At 40.2% G+C, this 16682-nt stretch overlaps 2 protein-coding genes across 2 annotated transcripts in view; one reads left to right on the top strand and one right to left on the bottom strand.

Moving 5' to 3' along the window:
- Window positions 1–7706, top strand: part of cdh24a (cadherin 24, type 2a) — a gene marked incomplete at its 5' end in the record, with an annotated part of 29291 nt that extends 21585 nt beyond the window's left edge. Inside the window, one exon of the mRNA XM_015017905.1 lies at window positions 4186–7706. Within this exon, the coding sequence (XP_014873391.1) occupies window positions 4186–4995 (810 nt within the window). The remainder of the gene's footprint in view (window positions 1–4185) is intronic.
- Window positions 7707–11004: 3298 nt separating this feature from the next.
- On the bottom strand, window positions 11005–16640 carry cltrn (collectrin, amino acid transport regulator). The gene is made up of 6 exons (XM_015027420.1): window positions 16345–16640; window positions 15883–15941; window positions 13345–13427; window positions 13115–13231; window positions 11526–11720; window positions 11005–11441 (listed from the first exon to the last, which is right to left on the bottom strand). The coding sequence occupies exons 1-6, from the start codon at window positions 16409–16411 to the stop codon at window positions 11318–11320; spliced, it is 645 nt and encodes a 214-aa protein (XP_014882906.1). The 5' UTR covers window positions 16412–16640; the 3' UTR covers window positions 11005–11317.
- Window positions 16641–16682: the final 42 nt, after the last annotated feature.

The raw sequence follows: 16682 nt of genomic DNA, 5'->3' as shown, positions 1-16682 counted from the left end.
TATTAATATTGGATCGTGTATCACTAACTTAGTCCGAATTTGATGTTATTGAAGTATAAACTTAGGCCAGATCAAATGTAAACAGTGAATGAAACATTGATGGAGCTGGTCGTAAGATTTCAGGATCCCAAGGGAAAAAAAAATCTGAATTAATAAATAAGTATTTAATTTTTTTAAGTTCTGTAATGTTTTGGGCCTGTTTGTTTGTTTTGTTCCTCTCTCTCCAAACTCCCTGGGAGTCTTGTTGCGGTGCACGGCATCAGAGATTCTTTGGGACTACTTAGATAAAAATATGGGCGACTCTGTCAGCGAATGAAAATAGGTTATCACTGGGTCCATCAACAGAAAAGCGACCCGAGAGATTATGGCCCAAATCAATACCAAAATGGTTCACCAAAGGCAAAGCCCACTTTCTTTCATGGCCACCTTCAGACCTAAATCATTTGGAAAACCAGAGGGGTGAGATGAAGAATAAAAAATAATAAGATTGGAGTCTGAACTCTGGTCGATTTAGAGAAGCAAAGGTTCAGATAAAGGCTCACGTTGGGAAATAGTTTAGGGGGAAGTCGAAGAGCCGTCCTGTTGGCGAAAGAGGCATGGACAAAGTATGGGTTCAAATAAATACTCCAGGAATGCATTTTTCTTCCATTTGCAATAAATCACAAGATAAGACCACATTTATTTTAAGGCTTTTCTTTTACATCCTTAACAGGAGTTCCCATGAATGTAATGAGCGCCGCATAAAGACGGCTTTGGACTGATTAAAATTTATGAACCCCAGGCGTGGCGAAGCTTCACGTTAATGCAGGAGCCTGTCTTCTAGTCGTATTTGCATGTCGGCGCTGCCATAATCAATCATTTGCATATAGGAGCATTGTTTATTGCTTGATGTGGCAATAAAAACAACAGCCGGGGCAGAAGCACTTCACCAGCCGTTAAACTGAGGCTGTCGTTGGAGGAAGTGAGAAAATAAAGTAGGTTTTATTAGGTGGCCTCAGCTGTGAAATCACAGACAGACGAACGGAGGAAACAGGCTTGTGGCAGCAGTATATAAAAAAAAATCACAAGGTCTTCAATATCATCGTTCTTATATGTGTCTTCAACTATTTATAGTGCATTCCAAATAAAATCCACATAGATAAAAACAAAAAATAGAATAAATAACCTGATAAGACTTTTGCACCAACTCAATTACTTATGGTATAGTTTGTGCATACTGTAGTGTGTGTGTATTTATAATAAAAAAAAATGATACCCTTAATAAGAAATGCAGAGTCTGTGAAATTAGCTGTTTCATATTATGGTAAATTTTTGTCGCTACATATTTTTCATTTTAACTTTCGCGTCTCAAGCTTGAGTGCTCTAAAAAATGTGTGTGCATGATCGGGTGTGTGTATCAGACGGGCGACGTCGTCACAACACATTCGTCTCCGTCAAACAGAAAATGCCGGATTATGAGGTCGGTGCCCTGGGAAAGGTGAAATCGCACAGGAGGCATGAAAACAAAAATCCAAAAGTGAAGCGAAGAAAAAAGAACACCAAATGCCTCGGCTCGGCCAAAAAGATGTTGTCAGATCAAAAGATGAGGGGATCAAATTAGACGTGCATTCCAAAGTTTCTGACAGTCATCAAGTGTAACAGTTTATTGATAAAAAGGATTCTGAAGGCAGAAATGTGGGGCTCCTGTAATGCGTGTCCATGTGTACTACAGTTTAGATTCAAAGCCAGAGTCCAACCCAAAATTCAGATCGGGTCGGGCCAAAATTATGTGCTTGTTGATTGGCTCAGGCTGCTACACAGCCTTTTTGTTATTATAAAATCGACTTTTTTGAGCACTACATCTTGTTATAATGTTATTCCCTCATCAAAATCATACCTGGAATATTGCTTTATTTTTTTATTTTTTTTAATACACATTTTGACATCCTTTAATCTCCGTGGCAACCATTCAGCTGTGCAAAACGCCTGGTTGGACCTAGCCCCGCCTTCGGCAATGAAGCTCCTCCTCTGAGCTGCAGTTTCTGAGCTTCCGTCTCGCAGAGCAGCCCTCCCCCACAACTCCTCCTCTCGGCTCCTTCAGACTAGCTAGCAGCAATTAGCAAACATCTGGTGTAACTGAGCATCTGCTGAGCTCATTATAGGAGCTACTGCTTAGTGAAATGTTGGTAAAAACGAGTTTCAAAAAGAGCAGGAACTTCTTAAAGAGACAGAGGCCCAATTTTAAGGCGTTAAATTACAAAGTCAAATTTCATATATAACAGTTTCATTACAACTGAAGTTAACATAGTTACTTGAACCAACTTATCATAGTCTAAATAGAGGAGAAAGTAGTTTATCCTGCTGAGTAAAGAAAGCAACAAACAAAGAAAAAATTAAGAAGCTGAAGTTTATTAGACTGTAACAAGTGCAGCGCGGTGCACAGCACACACACGGCCCCGCCCTCCTCCGCTCTCGCCAATCACACAACCCAGAATATTTAACCTTTGACTCACCCTGCTGTTACAACAAGCAACAAAACAGAGCTGGAAGATGTTAAGCAAAATCTCGAAACAGGAGGAGTTACACTGCAAAGTCAGCAGAGTCTGGAAGTATTTTCAACTGGTAGCTGATGACAACAGGACATGAGTTGCCTTGGTAGAGTGCAGCAAATGTGTCACTTCGTCTTTGTCCTTTTGCATGGATTACTGCATCGGTGCAGCGTGTCATGGAGGAACACAGGCTGTGGTTCTGCTGAGGTGTAGGAGGCCCTTTAGTTTGTCTGCATTGTTGGGTCTGGTGTCTATCACCCTGTTCTTGACAGTGCTTCACATATCCTCTGTGGGGTTCAGGTCAGCTTATATTGCTGGCATGTCAACCCCAGTAATGTTCTCGTCATTAAAGTGTTGGGAAGTGTTGGCGGTTGCCAAATCCTGCTGGAAGATGAAATGAGCGTCTCTGAAAGCTTGACAGCAGAGGGAAGCAGCAGATCACAGGGCTCCACAGATCATTACTGACAACCCAGGTTCTTTGGTTCTGCACTCTTTCCTGACGTTCTGCGGCCTGGTGTCTAAATTCAATGTGGAATTCACTTTCCTCTGAAACTGGTCCACTTGTTTTTCTCCTTAGCCCAAGTGAAGCATCGTCTCTGGTTCAAAACTCAGCTGCTGCCTTTGTCCAGGATATTTCTCTCTGTGTGTGTGTGTGTGTGTGTGTGTGTGTGTGTGTGTGTGCGTGTGTGCGTGCGTGCGTGCGTGCGTGCGTGCGTGCGTGCGTGTGTGTGGTGACTCCAGCTGCACACTTTGTGAATCTCCCAAAAAAACTCTTCAAAGAGTTTTCCTTCACAATCCTGCACACATTTCTTTACCGTATGTTTTCTTTCCACTTAATTTCCATAAATTAGAGCTGAAGAGATTAATCGGATAAGTGATGATGAGTCGTGATTAATCGATTATTGGAATATAAAAAATTTCAATTCAAATTTGAAAACACTATCGATCCTACAGTGAAAATTAATTGTTGTGGCAACTCATCAATTCAGATCCTTCAAAGTTGTTGGAGGTGGAGATGGCTGTTGATAGGAAAATGTCTCCTGTAGCGGTCTGTGTTACAGTGAATTTGAAGAAGCCTCTGACTGAAGACAATCTGTTTTACTAAGACAGTCTCATGAAGAGGATGGTCAGGGTTGTCCAAAATATTCTTGACCTAATGTAAAAGTCTTTGAATCGTCATTTCCATCTCATGAGGTTGGAGATCACGACCTTCAACCTCTGGAGTAGTTCCTGGAACATAATGCTGAACTCTAAAATATTAATAACTTTTCCTTCATTTTTACAGTTAACTGCCTCAACAATCGATAGAATAATTGATTGCTAAAGTAATTGTTATCCACAGATCTAAAATAAACAAACTCTTGAAACCTAAGCCTCTGTGTTTGACAAAGCTGCATGTTTCAATACGGCCCCACAGCATGCTGCCGCCACCGCCATGCTTCTCTGTTGACACAGTCGTCTCAGGTTTGAAAGCCTCACATCGACTCCTTCAAACATCCTCCTGTTATTGCAGCCACGTAGCTTAAATCTTCACTTCCTGTGTATTTAACTTGCTGAATTGAGTCAGCCGGTTGACATTTTAGTTTATTGAGATGCGCTGACGTAATCTTGGCTACCTCTGACTCGTCTCATCGCCGCCTTTCTTTTCCTTCTCCAGACAAACCCGACAGGCCCAGAGTCGACAGCAGCCAACGTCCCAGCAGAGCTGACCTACGAGTCGTCGTGCCAGAGTCGCGCCAGCTTCTCGTCGAACCAGCAGGATGGCCGGCCGGGGTCGTCCCAGACCCAGGTCAGCACCGGCGCCACCAGCACCACGGCGGACGACATCGACACCGACTCCTCCATCCCCTCCATGTCGGAGCAGAACTACTCCACCAGCAGCCAGATGAGCAGCGTGAACTCCCCCGCCTACGTCAAGGCAGACACATACAGCATAGTGGGCTCGCTGAACCCGGGCGGGATGGGGGTGTGCATCAACGGGACCGGCGCCGGCAGCGGGTTGCAGCTGCTCAACATGGCAACGCTGAAGGCCAGAGACGCGCCCCCGCAGACTTTAACCGCACCGGCGGGGTCGCTCGGCAACGGCAAAGCCCCGGCGTCCGAAGCCCCGAACCCTCAGCCGCTCCGGATGGAAGAACTCCTCAACATCCGTTTGGACCGTGTCACCTCGGACCTGTCGCAGCCGCCCTACGACTCACTGCAGACTTACGAGTTCGAGGGCCGCGACTCCAGGGCCGAGTCGCTGAGCTCGCTGGAGAGCGACGGCGACAAGGAGGGCGAGCGAGCAGCGGGGGGAGGTATGGACGAGCTCAACCAGAAGTTCCAGAGGCTGGTGGAGATCATCCGCGAGAGGCAGAAGGAGAAGAAGAAGACGACGACGACGCAGAGCGGTGAGGCGGCGGAGACTGCAGAGACTCAGAGACAGAGTGAGAACACAGATAAACAGCAGCAGAGATGGGATTTCTAGATCCTCTGTACCAGACGAGCGTGAGAAGAGGAAAATCTTTGATAACGACGGAGCTTAAACACACACACACACGAAAAAAAAAAATTCCTCCGACACAAATGAGCTTTCATTTTCTCCCTGACGTCAAGAATCAAGGCAACCTGGTGGCAAAGATCTGTGATCAGTGTGTCGCTTTCTCCTTCACCGGGTTTAGAAACACGAACCCAGCACTTTTCACTCTAATCATTAATAATGCAGACAGGGCTTTAAAAGTTAAAGATATAAATTATGTTTATATATATATATATATATATATATATATATATATACTTCAGTGGATATTTCAGTCAGTATGTGATGTTTTTGGCTCTTCAGGGATCCACTAGGATGTAAACTGGAGAAGCCACATGAGTAAAATGATCAAAAATATTCATATCACTTAAATCTTCCTAACTTACAACAGGGCTGGATAATAAATCCATAGCAATATCACGGTAGACACCTGATCAATATCAATAGATAATACATCTGATATTTTATACATTCAATATATAGGATATTCACTGAAGCCCAATCAAAAACCACAGAGGAAAGGCTTTAGCCAGCCAACCTCTCACAGCAAGCGAAGGCTGGTGGAATCAACTGACTCACTCCCTCTTTGGTTACCTAGCAACAAGATATTTGAAAGAAAAAACTTAGTCAATAATTATCAATGTTGACAATTATCGATATCGGCTGATGTGAAAGGCTTATATTGTGATACGTCTTTCAGCCGTATCGTCCAGCCCGTTCTTACGGCAACTAACTTTGGTGTGTTTTATTGAGATTTTGCGTGATAGCTAGACTCAAAGCAGTGCAGAATTGTGAAGTGGAAGGAAACCAAAACAACAAATAAAATGGCTACCGATGGGGGTGATGTGATCTGGTAAGACCATCCACTTTGGCTTAAAATGCTTATGTAGTAGGAAAGAGACACTGCAAATCACCCTGAACGCACCGACAGTCAGGGTCAGAGTTCATAGACAGATACAGAAGCTGCAAAATAGTTGAGATTGGAGGTTATAGAGGTTCACCTTCCCTAAATATGCAGCTATAGGCACAGTGGAATAGTTTAGGTTGAAGCATGCTCTTTTGCCATAATGGCTCAGTCAAAGTCTAAACCTTAATCCAAGAATCTGTGACAAGAAAATTGCTGTGTAAAGACCCAGTATTTCAGCGGTTTTGAAAAGAACAGGAGAAAACATCTCTAGCTGTGCAAAGCTGGTAGATTTATGACACTAAACTGTATTATTTGCAAAGAAATGTGAAAAATAAGTTATAGTTTCCTTTCTCTTTACAAGTATGTGCTGAAAAAGAATCACACTGAAGTTTGTGGTTGTAAGGTGTCAAAATGTAGAAAAGTTTAAGGGATGGATACTTTTGTAAATCACTGCAAATCCTCTCCAGCTGAGTCAGACATCATACATTAACTATGTTAAAAAATAATAATTTTCCAAACAAACCTGTTCACTTTGAACGTCAACAATCAGTAGACCGAGTCTATCAGTGATGCTTTTGTTCTTGCTAGAGAAAAAAAAAAAGGTAATTAGCATTCATATATAGATAAACATGAAGCTCAGCTGTGGTTGTTCTTGACCAGAAAGGGTTTTTTACTGGACACAAGAAGCAGTAACGAAGCGCTCGATTAGTAGCTAGCGAAACATCGAGAACCTGCACTGAATGATGTTCACCCACACAAGAATTATTTATATTCCTCCCTATTGTGTGTCTGGAAGCTTCCTCACCTTCTTGTAAAGAGATTTATGCAACACGGAACAGAGACATTGTTCTTGTGACGGCCCCAAGACGCAGAAAGAAGAAAAAATCTTCATTTGCTCAGAGAATACTTAGATGTTATTCACGCCTTTGACAGCGAGTCATTTTTAAAGCAATTTTAAAAATGCATTCATTATTTAGAAATGTGCTGGAATAAGTTATTAAAAATAATGACATTATTTTTCAATAATATGATAAAAAATGAATTTGGCTCCCCGCAATTGTTCCCACTCTTCATCCACTGTGGGAATTCAGCTCTTAATCATCTGTCGGTCTAATAGGATTGGAAAGCTTTCAGACTCATTTTGAAGGCACTTTTTTCATGTTTTTGCATCCTTACGTTGTTTTTTGTTTGTTTTTTTGTTTGTTTTTTTTAAGGAGAATGCAGAGACAAGGATGAGGGCCAAATGATGACACAGTGATCGCTATGCAGCTCATTGTCAGACTGCGTGGGCATCTAGACATAATGCTGCGGATTGAGGATGGAAATATGGCTGGAAATGACTAGCCGAGCTCACGACGGAAACCCATTTAATATCAAACTGGACTGCTGTTGATCTTAACCATTCACATAAATCACCTCAGCAATCATCAGTAGAGAATGAAGTGCCACAAAATAGAACCACGGAATTTCAAATGTATTTTAGAAAAACGTGTTATGTTTAAAAGGGAGAAAAGTCCTGGTTATCAAAGCAAGTCTTTGTCGGTTAAGTCGACATAGGTCGAGAGGACAATGCTGCCACCTACAGGTCAACATACAGAATACCTCGTTGTGTTAAAACTGTTAATCCTTCAGGCTGAAGGGACGCCATGATGGATTTAACCTAAATATTCCTGGCATACGCTGGAGAACCTGAGGAACAGGGCTAAAATATGGAGGTAGGAAGGCCTGAGGGCTCACAGTTTTTTTCTCATTGGAAAAAAAAAAAGTGTGTATAAATTTTTGTCACTTCAGCTCATAAAACATTTTGCTCTAACAAAACAGTTGTGGTTGTGATTTCTTGCGCAGCCTTCAGCCACATTAAGAAATGTGTTCAACGATAAAACGTGTCGTGAAAATAAAACCTGTTGGAAGGTTTAGTGGATAAATGCATTTATTCATGAGTTTATGCTACAGTTGGTTGTTTTTGGTGCTATCCGTTCCATTTCACCCAGAAGGAGGATTCTGGAATATGTTTAACTCAGCACATTTCGAAATAACATGATTATTGTTGCGCCAAGCTCCATGCAGATTGGGAACCAAAGTTTGTAGAAATGGGGTAGGGGGGGAGGGGGGATTTTGATGAGAACCATATTGAATCTTTTGAAGCCAAAAAATCACAAAACGAATCTTCTCTACATTAAAGAAACAACCAGATGTACTTTTACTTTTTCTAATAATTATGTCTAGTCAGTCAAATCACAGTTGATAAAGTTCAGATTTAATCTGCAGGATTTTTCAAAACGTCTGTGCCTTTGAAGTTCACAAGAAAAAAACTGCTAATTCAGTGTTCCATGTTTTTGGGACGATGACATCACAGGAGGCACAAGCAATTTTAGAAAGGTGTCAAAAATCGATTCTAAATGATTGGAGTTGCTAAGGAGTTGGACTCAAAACTTTGAAACTCTCCCTTGACAACAACAAAGGTCTTGCCCACCAAGGCACCTTCAAACCCCACCCCAATTGGAAAACTAATCATTAAACTAACAACCTAATTGAAATAATAACACCCTCAAAATATCTTACACCAGAAGATTCAGACAAAAACACAATTACTAAAAATGACCAAATTGTGACACACGCACTACTGCACCAACAAAAGTTAATAAAGTAATCGAAACACATGAATTGATCAATAGCAGTGAAGATTTGGATTTTATTCAAACCCAATGGCTAAAATGTCAATTTCAAATAAATATGGATGTTCTGATGGCATTTGTAAGTCCAGTGATCATTGTTTTATAATTGTCATTGTCACTGTTATGCCAGTCAATGTCCTCTTTGTCCTTTTAAGGTAACACTTTATTTGAAGGGGGTTGAATAAGACTGACATGACACTTTCATAAACATGACATAACACTTGTCATGAACATGAATAAGCCTTCATGAATATTTATGACTGTTGTCATAAAGCGTCATTCGGTAAATTATGACACTTTTAATACAAAGTTGACATTATTCAAAATGTCTTTGTTATGACAACTTGACATTAACCAGGAAATCATTACTGACATAAATTTGTTATAAAAGTATTATTGATTGCACTTTAAAAATGAGGTAACTTTATGTTATTAAAGGTAAAGTTTAAACAGAAATGATTTATTGTTTAATGTCAAGTTGTCATAACAAAGACATTTTGAATAATGTCAACTTTGTATTAAAAGTGTCATAATTTACCGAATGACGCTTTATGACAACAGTCATAAATATTCATGAAGGCTTATTCATGTTCATGACAGGTGTTATGTCATGTTTATGACAGTGTTATGTCAGTCTTATTCACCCCCCTTCAAATAAAGTGTTACCCCTTTTAAAAAGAAATATGAAAAATGGTCAAAAGAAACATCTGCGCCTGTCCCACCAAAGGTAGCAGAGGCTCAATACAGGCCACACTACTCACTCAGCCCCCAAAGCCGAAGCGATCACCGCTCATTCAGTCCCAGAGGTGAGTAGGTGTCCAGCCTGGCGATCCAGATTAAGACCGCTTTGGTTCTCTGGCCCAAAGTCCAGGTGGGATTTTGTTCCAGGACCATGACCCTGACTGAGGTCCAGCTGTGCTGAATAAAGTGGGAGTTCAGCAGGGCAAAAGGCTTCCTCAGGGAAACATCCCGTTCATGCAAAACCAGTCTAGCCAGCATTGTATTTGCCACCAGAAGGGGGCAGTGTAGTTAAAGACATATTTTAGGTTTTTCACTAACACTACTTGGACTCTTTCTGATGTAGTGCTTTACAAACGTGTTAATATCCCTTCAGCTTTTTCATTTTAAAAATATGAACTAAATAATTTAACTCTTTAACTAGTTAAATCAATTGACAACCACAAACATTTGTTTTGGACATGTGATTTTATGTGATATTAGTAATAACTAAAAGTTGGGAAGTGGAAGTAAAATTATGCTTTTTTTTATACCTTCCCCCAACCCCCAACACCCCCCCCCCAAAAAAAAAATCTGAAAAGTGTGGTGTACATTTGAACACAACCCCTGTAATACTTGAGTACCTCTAAATGTAATTCAGTGAAAGCATCTGCCTTCCACCTGTCCCCCTGTGTGTAATTGAATCAAAATAGTTGTCAGTCTCTAGAGGCCTAAAATGGATAAAGACGGACCCCAGAAGACCTGTGTATGGGAGCCAAGAGCGAATGTTATGGGCATATACTTTTTCCAAATGGTTTTCTCGATGTAAGTTGCAGCACACATTTGAAGGATGGAATCAGGTTTAACACAAACACCAACCAACTAGTGATCTCAAGAAAACAGGCTTTGTTATCTTGAGAAAACCATGGGGAAATTAACTTATTGAGAGAAAATCATGGAGGGGAAAAAGCATGTGCAGAAACATCCGCTCTAGACTTCCATATCTGTGACAGTAACTGCAGCCAAAGTTTGATTTACAAAGTGTTGACACAAGAATAAAGTATGTTTCATTGTGCACTGTCATATAAAAATACATTAAAGTTCGTGGCTGTAACATAAACAATGTGGAGATGTTTTGATCTGAAAACTGATGACGTGCACATTCAATGTAATTTCTTCCTCACCTAAAAAAACACAACCTCTTTATTCAGCTTCCTGTTTTAAATGGTTATTGCAGTTAGTTGTTTTCCTACACGGCAGAAACAAAATCTTAAATATTTTTGGTCTAGTTTCTCATGCAAATATTTTAATACACTTGAAATAAGACAAAAATAACTTACAAGTAACTTTACAGTAAGGTACAGAAGCCTGTTTAGAATCAATAATTTCTTATTATTGACAAACAAATATTAGTTTCACTGACAGATTATTACTTCTAATCTTTAGAAGTAAAAAAAAGATCTGCCATTTTTATCAATATTAAGCCAATAAATCCTTAAAACAAGATGCTATATTTTGCTGAAAAGTTACTTGTCAGATACTTTTATCTTATTTCAAGTACTAAAATATTTGCACTAGGAACTGCACAAAAAATATTCTGTAAGATTTACTCTTTTTGCTGTGAATAAAGGGCACATTTTTGTAATAATAAACGCTACGTTTGAGAGAAATATTTAATTAAAATTCAGACATCACACATGAGACAACATGTTTGAATAAAGAACAGGTAAAAAAAATGAAAGGGTGTTTTATCTGCCAGGTTTGGCAGAAACAAAAGTACATGCTTTGCAGAGAGCATCTGAGAACAAAAATAAAAGCATAAAGATCATCTCTGTAGTAAAATTACGATTTTACACATTATTAAAACATTACTGTTTCCAACATGGTTTTAAACAAAGCAGCTAAATATTATTTTCCCATTACATCTGTTTACATGGAAGACTTATGTCGCAAGATTTTTTTGATTTTTTTTTTACATTTGTGTATTTCGGTCACATTCTGAGAATGAAGTGTTGCAAATGCCTTCATTTCCAGCCATCCTCTTCATCTGCGCCTCTTCATCGTCGTCCTCCTCTTCTGCCACCTCGTTCTCCTTGCTGGAGTGGAGACCAAACAGGATCAGGCTCAAATTATCAGACTTAATTGCAACGATTGGCACCAATCCACAATCAGCAACATACCGTTTCTTTTGGACCACTGTGGACACGAGCAGAAAGACAATGCCGGCACCAATTATGCCTATCACCACGCCAAACACAATGAGCCACGAAGGGGTCGCAGGTTTAACGGGGGCCGCCAGGGTGGGCAGGACGCCAATGAACTCCAGAGTCGCATCATTGAGCAGGAGGATGTTGTTGATGCGGCTCCTCGACGCTCTATTGGACAAAGAAGAAAAGGAGTTTCAATTGATACTTTTCCGCACAGTGATGACATTGTGGACAGTTGTAGCAAACTGAAAAGGTCATAGGTCTCCTTTTGATGTAGATGAACGTCCAAGGCAAACACTGTGCTCCACTGAACAGAGCAGACGTGCTGTCCAAACAATTTTCAGGTTCTTAAAATTTCCACGCTCTCTTCTAAGTGGGATGTTCATTTATGTGGATTTATGAAATATTCTTGGAAGACAGAGGATATTGTTGGCCAATGGATGGAGTCACAATGTCACAATGGCCTCTGCGGTGGGGGTAGAGTTTGAGGTCTTGGGAAAAGACAAACTACAATAGTTTAAGACAAACATTTCACTCCAGAAGAGCAGTCTAGCTTACAGTCATGGAACAGTGGACCAGATCTTTGCTGTCAATGAATTGCTGAGGGGATCCTGGTTTGGTTGTTCAGGCCAGGTCTTTTTTGTGGATCTGAAGAAGACAACCAAAAAAATGTTCCTCAAGGTATTTTGCGAAGGATTACTGTATGAGGGTACCTAGGTTGCTTTTAAAGAATGCCCTGTCCTTAGACCCTGGGCTAAAGATGTTCCTGTATTCTCAGTACAAAGTCGAGCTTGTTACCAGTGCAGCTTTGTCCCTGCCTGAGATGCTGATTCTCAGCAATCGTGTTTGTGGTGTTTATGGAAAGGAGCTCAAGTTGCCATTGTTGAGAAAAGAGTGTCTGGTTTGGGAACCTCAGGATTCTGTCATTAGTTTTTTGTAGACTGTATGGTTCTACGGGCATCAAGGACATCTTTCCGGTTGCACTGAAGCAGATGGCCAAGGGTGAACTAACCAGACTGAAAGACGGTTACTGGAAAGGTAAACTACTGCCTCAGATGTCAGTGTTTCCCTTGAAGGGTTTAAGTTTTGCTCCTTAGCGATTGTAAGATGGAACGAGACTGGGATAGAACGATTGGGGCCTCGTCTGTCATTGTGCCAATGATGCTTCGATCTTTTCTGGTGAAAATAAAAAAGATCCAGGACAAGTAAAACTTGATCTCCCGGTCTGTCTGCACTCCGACTCTCAACTACGCTCAGGAGGTGTGGATCACAGCTGAAAGAACAAGATCCTGGACGGAAGTGGCCGGGATTAGCATCTTCACGAGAGCCTGGAGGTAGGGTGGCTTGCTTCTCAGCTTAAGGAGCTCTTGCTTAACGCTTGGGGTTGCAAATTAAAGTAGTACCATTGTTCCTCTGCCTTGATCACGTTTCTGACCACATCCAATCAGAGGAAACCTTGGGGCAGACCCAAAACACCTTGGAAGGCTCTTTCATGGATGGATGGATGGACTTGATTTAAAACAAACCAACTGCATCTCTAAATCTTGTGGTTTTGTGATTACCTGACAGCCAACTCCACGCTTTCTTTGCCAACAAGACGTGAGGGGTCGTCAGGTGACGTGACCACAAACCAAAAGGACACTCTGGGAGTCTCATCACACACGAGGATGTTTGACACGCTGGACACAAGACAACAAACATGACGTCACCTTCACAAACCACCACTCGCATATCTCAAAAGGTTTTTTTGTTTTAAAAATGCCTAAAAACAAGCATGTGGACGTTTCCTTACTTAAATTCTAGGTCCAAGTGATGGCTCATGGCAAAAGCAATGGCTGCTTGGAAGAGGAACCGTTGATTTCTATTCCACTCATACTGTAACATAAACCAAATTTTTAAAAAAGAAAGAGCTGTTTTTTCATTACAGACACAAAGGGTTGTGGGTGACAGCATGGACCTTGTCCTTACACATGATGACCACATCTATTTTATGAGCATTTTGGATGAGTCTCGTGCATTTCTGTGTTGTAAAACTTGGACAAAATAGTAAAATAGTTTTCACACAAGTTCTGTTTTGGGAAGGTGCAAAGAAAATGTTGCTAATTCGAGAAATGATGTACATATTTGATTAGTCTTAAAAATAATAATAATTTTGAGTTTGATACCAGCTAAACAAACAGATAAAACTGCTGCTCTCTCAAAATAAAAAATAAAAAAACTCAAAAGGTTTGGCACCTTGGTGGAAGACAACTTGCTTTCACAACAGATTTCATTTTCTCTCTACTTCCTCTGACATGGTTTTATTGTATTTTTTTTTTTCATTTTCTTCTGCTTCAGGGCCTTCATTGGCCATAACGCGCTCCTTTCAAATTGTTGTGTTTGTGTCGTGTTTATGACTTCATATTGCTCAGCCTTAATGGTCTATGAACACGTGTGCAAATTACCCAGGCCACATGCCTGCATTTATTTATTTTTTCAAATCATTTCGCAAAGTGAGAATGAAAACGCAGAAGTCATTAGAAACATCCCTCTAACTCATGGGCTGCCTCCACCGAAGGGTGTTTCTCTCTTGCGCAGACCGATCCTTGCTCTAATGTTTGATTTTGAACTGCGTGCAGATAACAGGACAGATGGCGTCTTTCCAGATGGATGCCCCTGCTGCGATAAGCAATAAGATTTTGATCTGCTGCTGACCCCAGCGGCCTTTTTTATTGGGTGAGCAATCTGAACATGAGCAACCCTGATTTTTAATGTTTGGTTTAAATGGTAAATCACCACCACAACTAAATCTTACATTGTTGGTTTAATATGTGCAAAATGTGAATGGAGTCCAGTCTTTGAGGCTGAGTTAGCGTAAGTAAGGAAATATTTATTTTTGTCTCCTGATTGGAAAAAAAAAAAAAGAAGGGAAATGACCTGACAACGAGGATGGCACACTTTTCAAATTGTTCCATAAGATTCAAACTTTTCCAGCATGCTGGGGTTTAAAAGTAGTTAAAAGCTGATTTAGATTAATATTTAGATTGATTTATTCTTAACAAATGGGGCAATGCACACTAAGCAACATGAATACAACATGTAAACCAGATTTAGCCAGAGAGGCTAATTTTCATCTATAGTTCCCGAGAAGGTTGACGAAGGAGATTTTTTAAAATTATAATTTAGATGCATAGCAACATGCATGACCTATGATTTATGACAGGTTTCAATGTAGTGCTAAAAGTAGTAGTAGAACACATTTATAATAAAATAGAAACCAGTCACAACCATAAAAGGGGAACAAAGTAAATACAGCCAATTTAAAAATTATTCAAAACATGCTGTGATTCCAGCATAGTGATAATAGACCCTCAATGAATCATCTTAAAAGACTATATGAGAGATGCAAATAAAGCACTAAAAAATATAGGGCCAAGAACAGAACTCTGTGGAACTCCATACTCAAGGCTACACAAATATAATTTGAAGATTTTTCTCTGTTGTCTTGCTTCCTCGTTGGTTATTCAGATAAAAATCTCTTTAGACTTTGAGCAGTGGAATAAAATGGTGAGGTTGAATTAAAAGAAGAAACTATTCACAGGGTAAACATGAAACTGAAATGCGGTTTAAGGTATGATTTAAAGACTCAGTCACAGTAAGAGTAGCGATGTTGTTTTGACAAATCTATAAAATGTCTCTTGAGGCTGATGGCAGAAAACCAGTGAAGAAACTCCCCAGGAGACTTTGAGCCACGACTCGTAAAAATTATTGATTTGCAGAGGTTTTGAAACGCAAAAGCAAGTGTAGCCTCTTAAGATGCTTTTCAGTACCTAAATCTTATAAATGGTAGAAAACATACAGAATACCTTATTCAAATGAATTAAAGCAACATTGTGTGCAAAAAACTAACGGTGTGAAGATGCGGTTACTTTTTTCAGCTTCAGGAACTTAAAATCTTGCAAACCTGGTCTAAATAACATTAAAATATGTCAAAGTTATGCAGCTTGAACAGTTGCTGGGGTTCATCGAATGGACCCGATATCTGTTTGGATCGAATTCGGAGAGGATTAATGACTGAATGATGTCAAACTGCAGCAGGTTTTGGATCTAAATGGAAAAAAAAAGGACTAAACGTCCTGAAACAGTTGTGAGAAAGGTAGGTGAGCTATATAGGCTGATCAAATGACACAAATGCCTTAAGATTAAATTATTTTTAATCTCAGCATCAACAGATTAAAAACTGAAGTCTATGAAGTCACTTTGGGGGAGCGCCATGTTTACATACATTTTTATGTAATCAGTGGAGGAAGACTTTTTAAGAAGATGCAGTAAAACAAAAATATATACATACAGCATTATCTCCCAGAGCGGTTTTGATGCTGAGTCGAACTTTGAAGCCCTCGGCAGCATCTGAAGCAAAAAAAAAAAAAAAAAAAAAAAAAAAAAAAAAAAAAAAAATATTTCTAACAGATGTTTGAAATTTCTGTCCCAGCATTGAGATGAAGTGCTCAACTTCAGAATAACTTTTAGATTAATTCACAATATTTTACTAACTTCTGCCGCTGTGAACCAATAAGAGTTTTGCTATCACTGTAGATAAATAATGTAACTGTTTATTACGAGGCAAGAATCTGAGTTATGTCCCTAATCTGACTGCGTTCCAGTAAAGGGAGATTAGAAGCTGAATGCCACTCTGACCGCAGAACAAAATAAGGCAATAAAGTCTGAGAAATGGGTTCATTTCACAGAGTATGACAGCTTAGTGTCAAATTCAAATGGATATTATTTAACTAGAATTGAGCAAATAACTTACTTGGTTTGCAAAGCTGTGCAGCCAAAACAGATGGCAGGCACAGGAAGAAAACGATCCTTCCCAACATTTTTCTCAAAGCAGGTGAAACTTCCCAGGCGTTTGACGTTTTCTAGGCGTTCAGCAGGAACGTTCCTGGATAAAGCTGATGTTTAATGGTTAAACCAGGACACACCTGCACTCATTTGTCCGCCTTTGAGGAAATGGCAGCCTCTGCTCTGTCCTGCGTGTGGCTAAAGAGGGCTTCGGACCTGGAGAGAGACCAACCCACTGGGGAGAAAAACGTCCACTTCAGTTCACGTTGGACAGAAATGTGTGTGTGTGTGCGTGTGTGCTTGCGC

The sequence above is a fragment of the Poecilia latipinna genome, unplaced genomic scaffold (genome assembly GCF_001443285.1).
Source record: "Poecilia latipinna isolate Pla-1442-1.1 unplaced genomic scaffold, P_latipinna-1.0 Scaffold7, whole genome shotgun sequence".
NCBI lineage: Eukaryota > Metazoa > Chordata > Actinopteri > Cyprinodontiformes > Poeciliidae > Poecilia > Poecilia latipinna.
This window is presented reverse-complemented; position numbering and strand designations above follow the sequence as displayed.

Excerpts from the sequence above, each read along its gene's own strand:
- cltrn (XM_015027420.1), bottom strand. The coding sequence starts at position 16,411 with ATGTTGGGAAGGATCGTTTTCTTCCTGTGCCTGCCATCTGTTTTGGCT. Across the intron at positions 11,721-13,114 it reads AGCGTGGAGTTGGCTGTCAG|AGCGTCGAGGAGCCGCATCA; the intron begins GTAATCACAAAA and ends TTTGTCCAATAG. Across the intron at positions 11,442-11,525 it reads ACAGTGGTCCAAAAGAAACG|CAAGGAGAACGAGGTGGCAG; the intron begins GTATGTTGCTGA and ends TCTCCACTCCAG.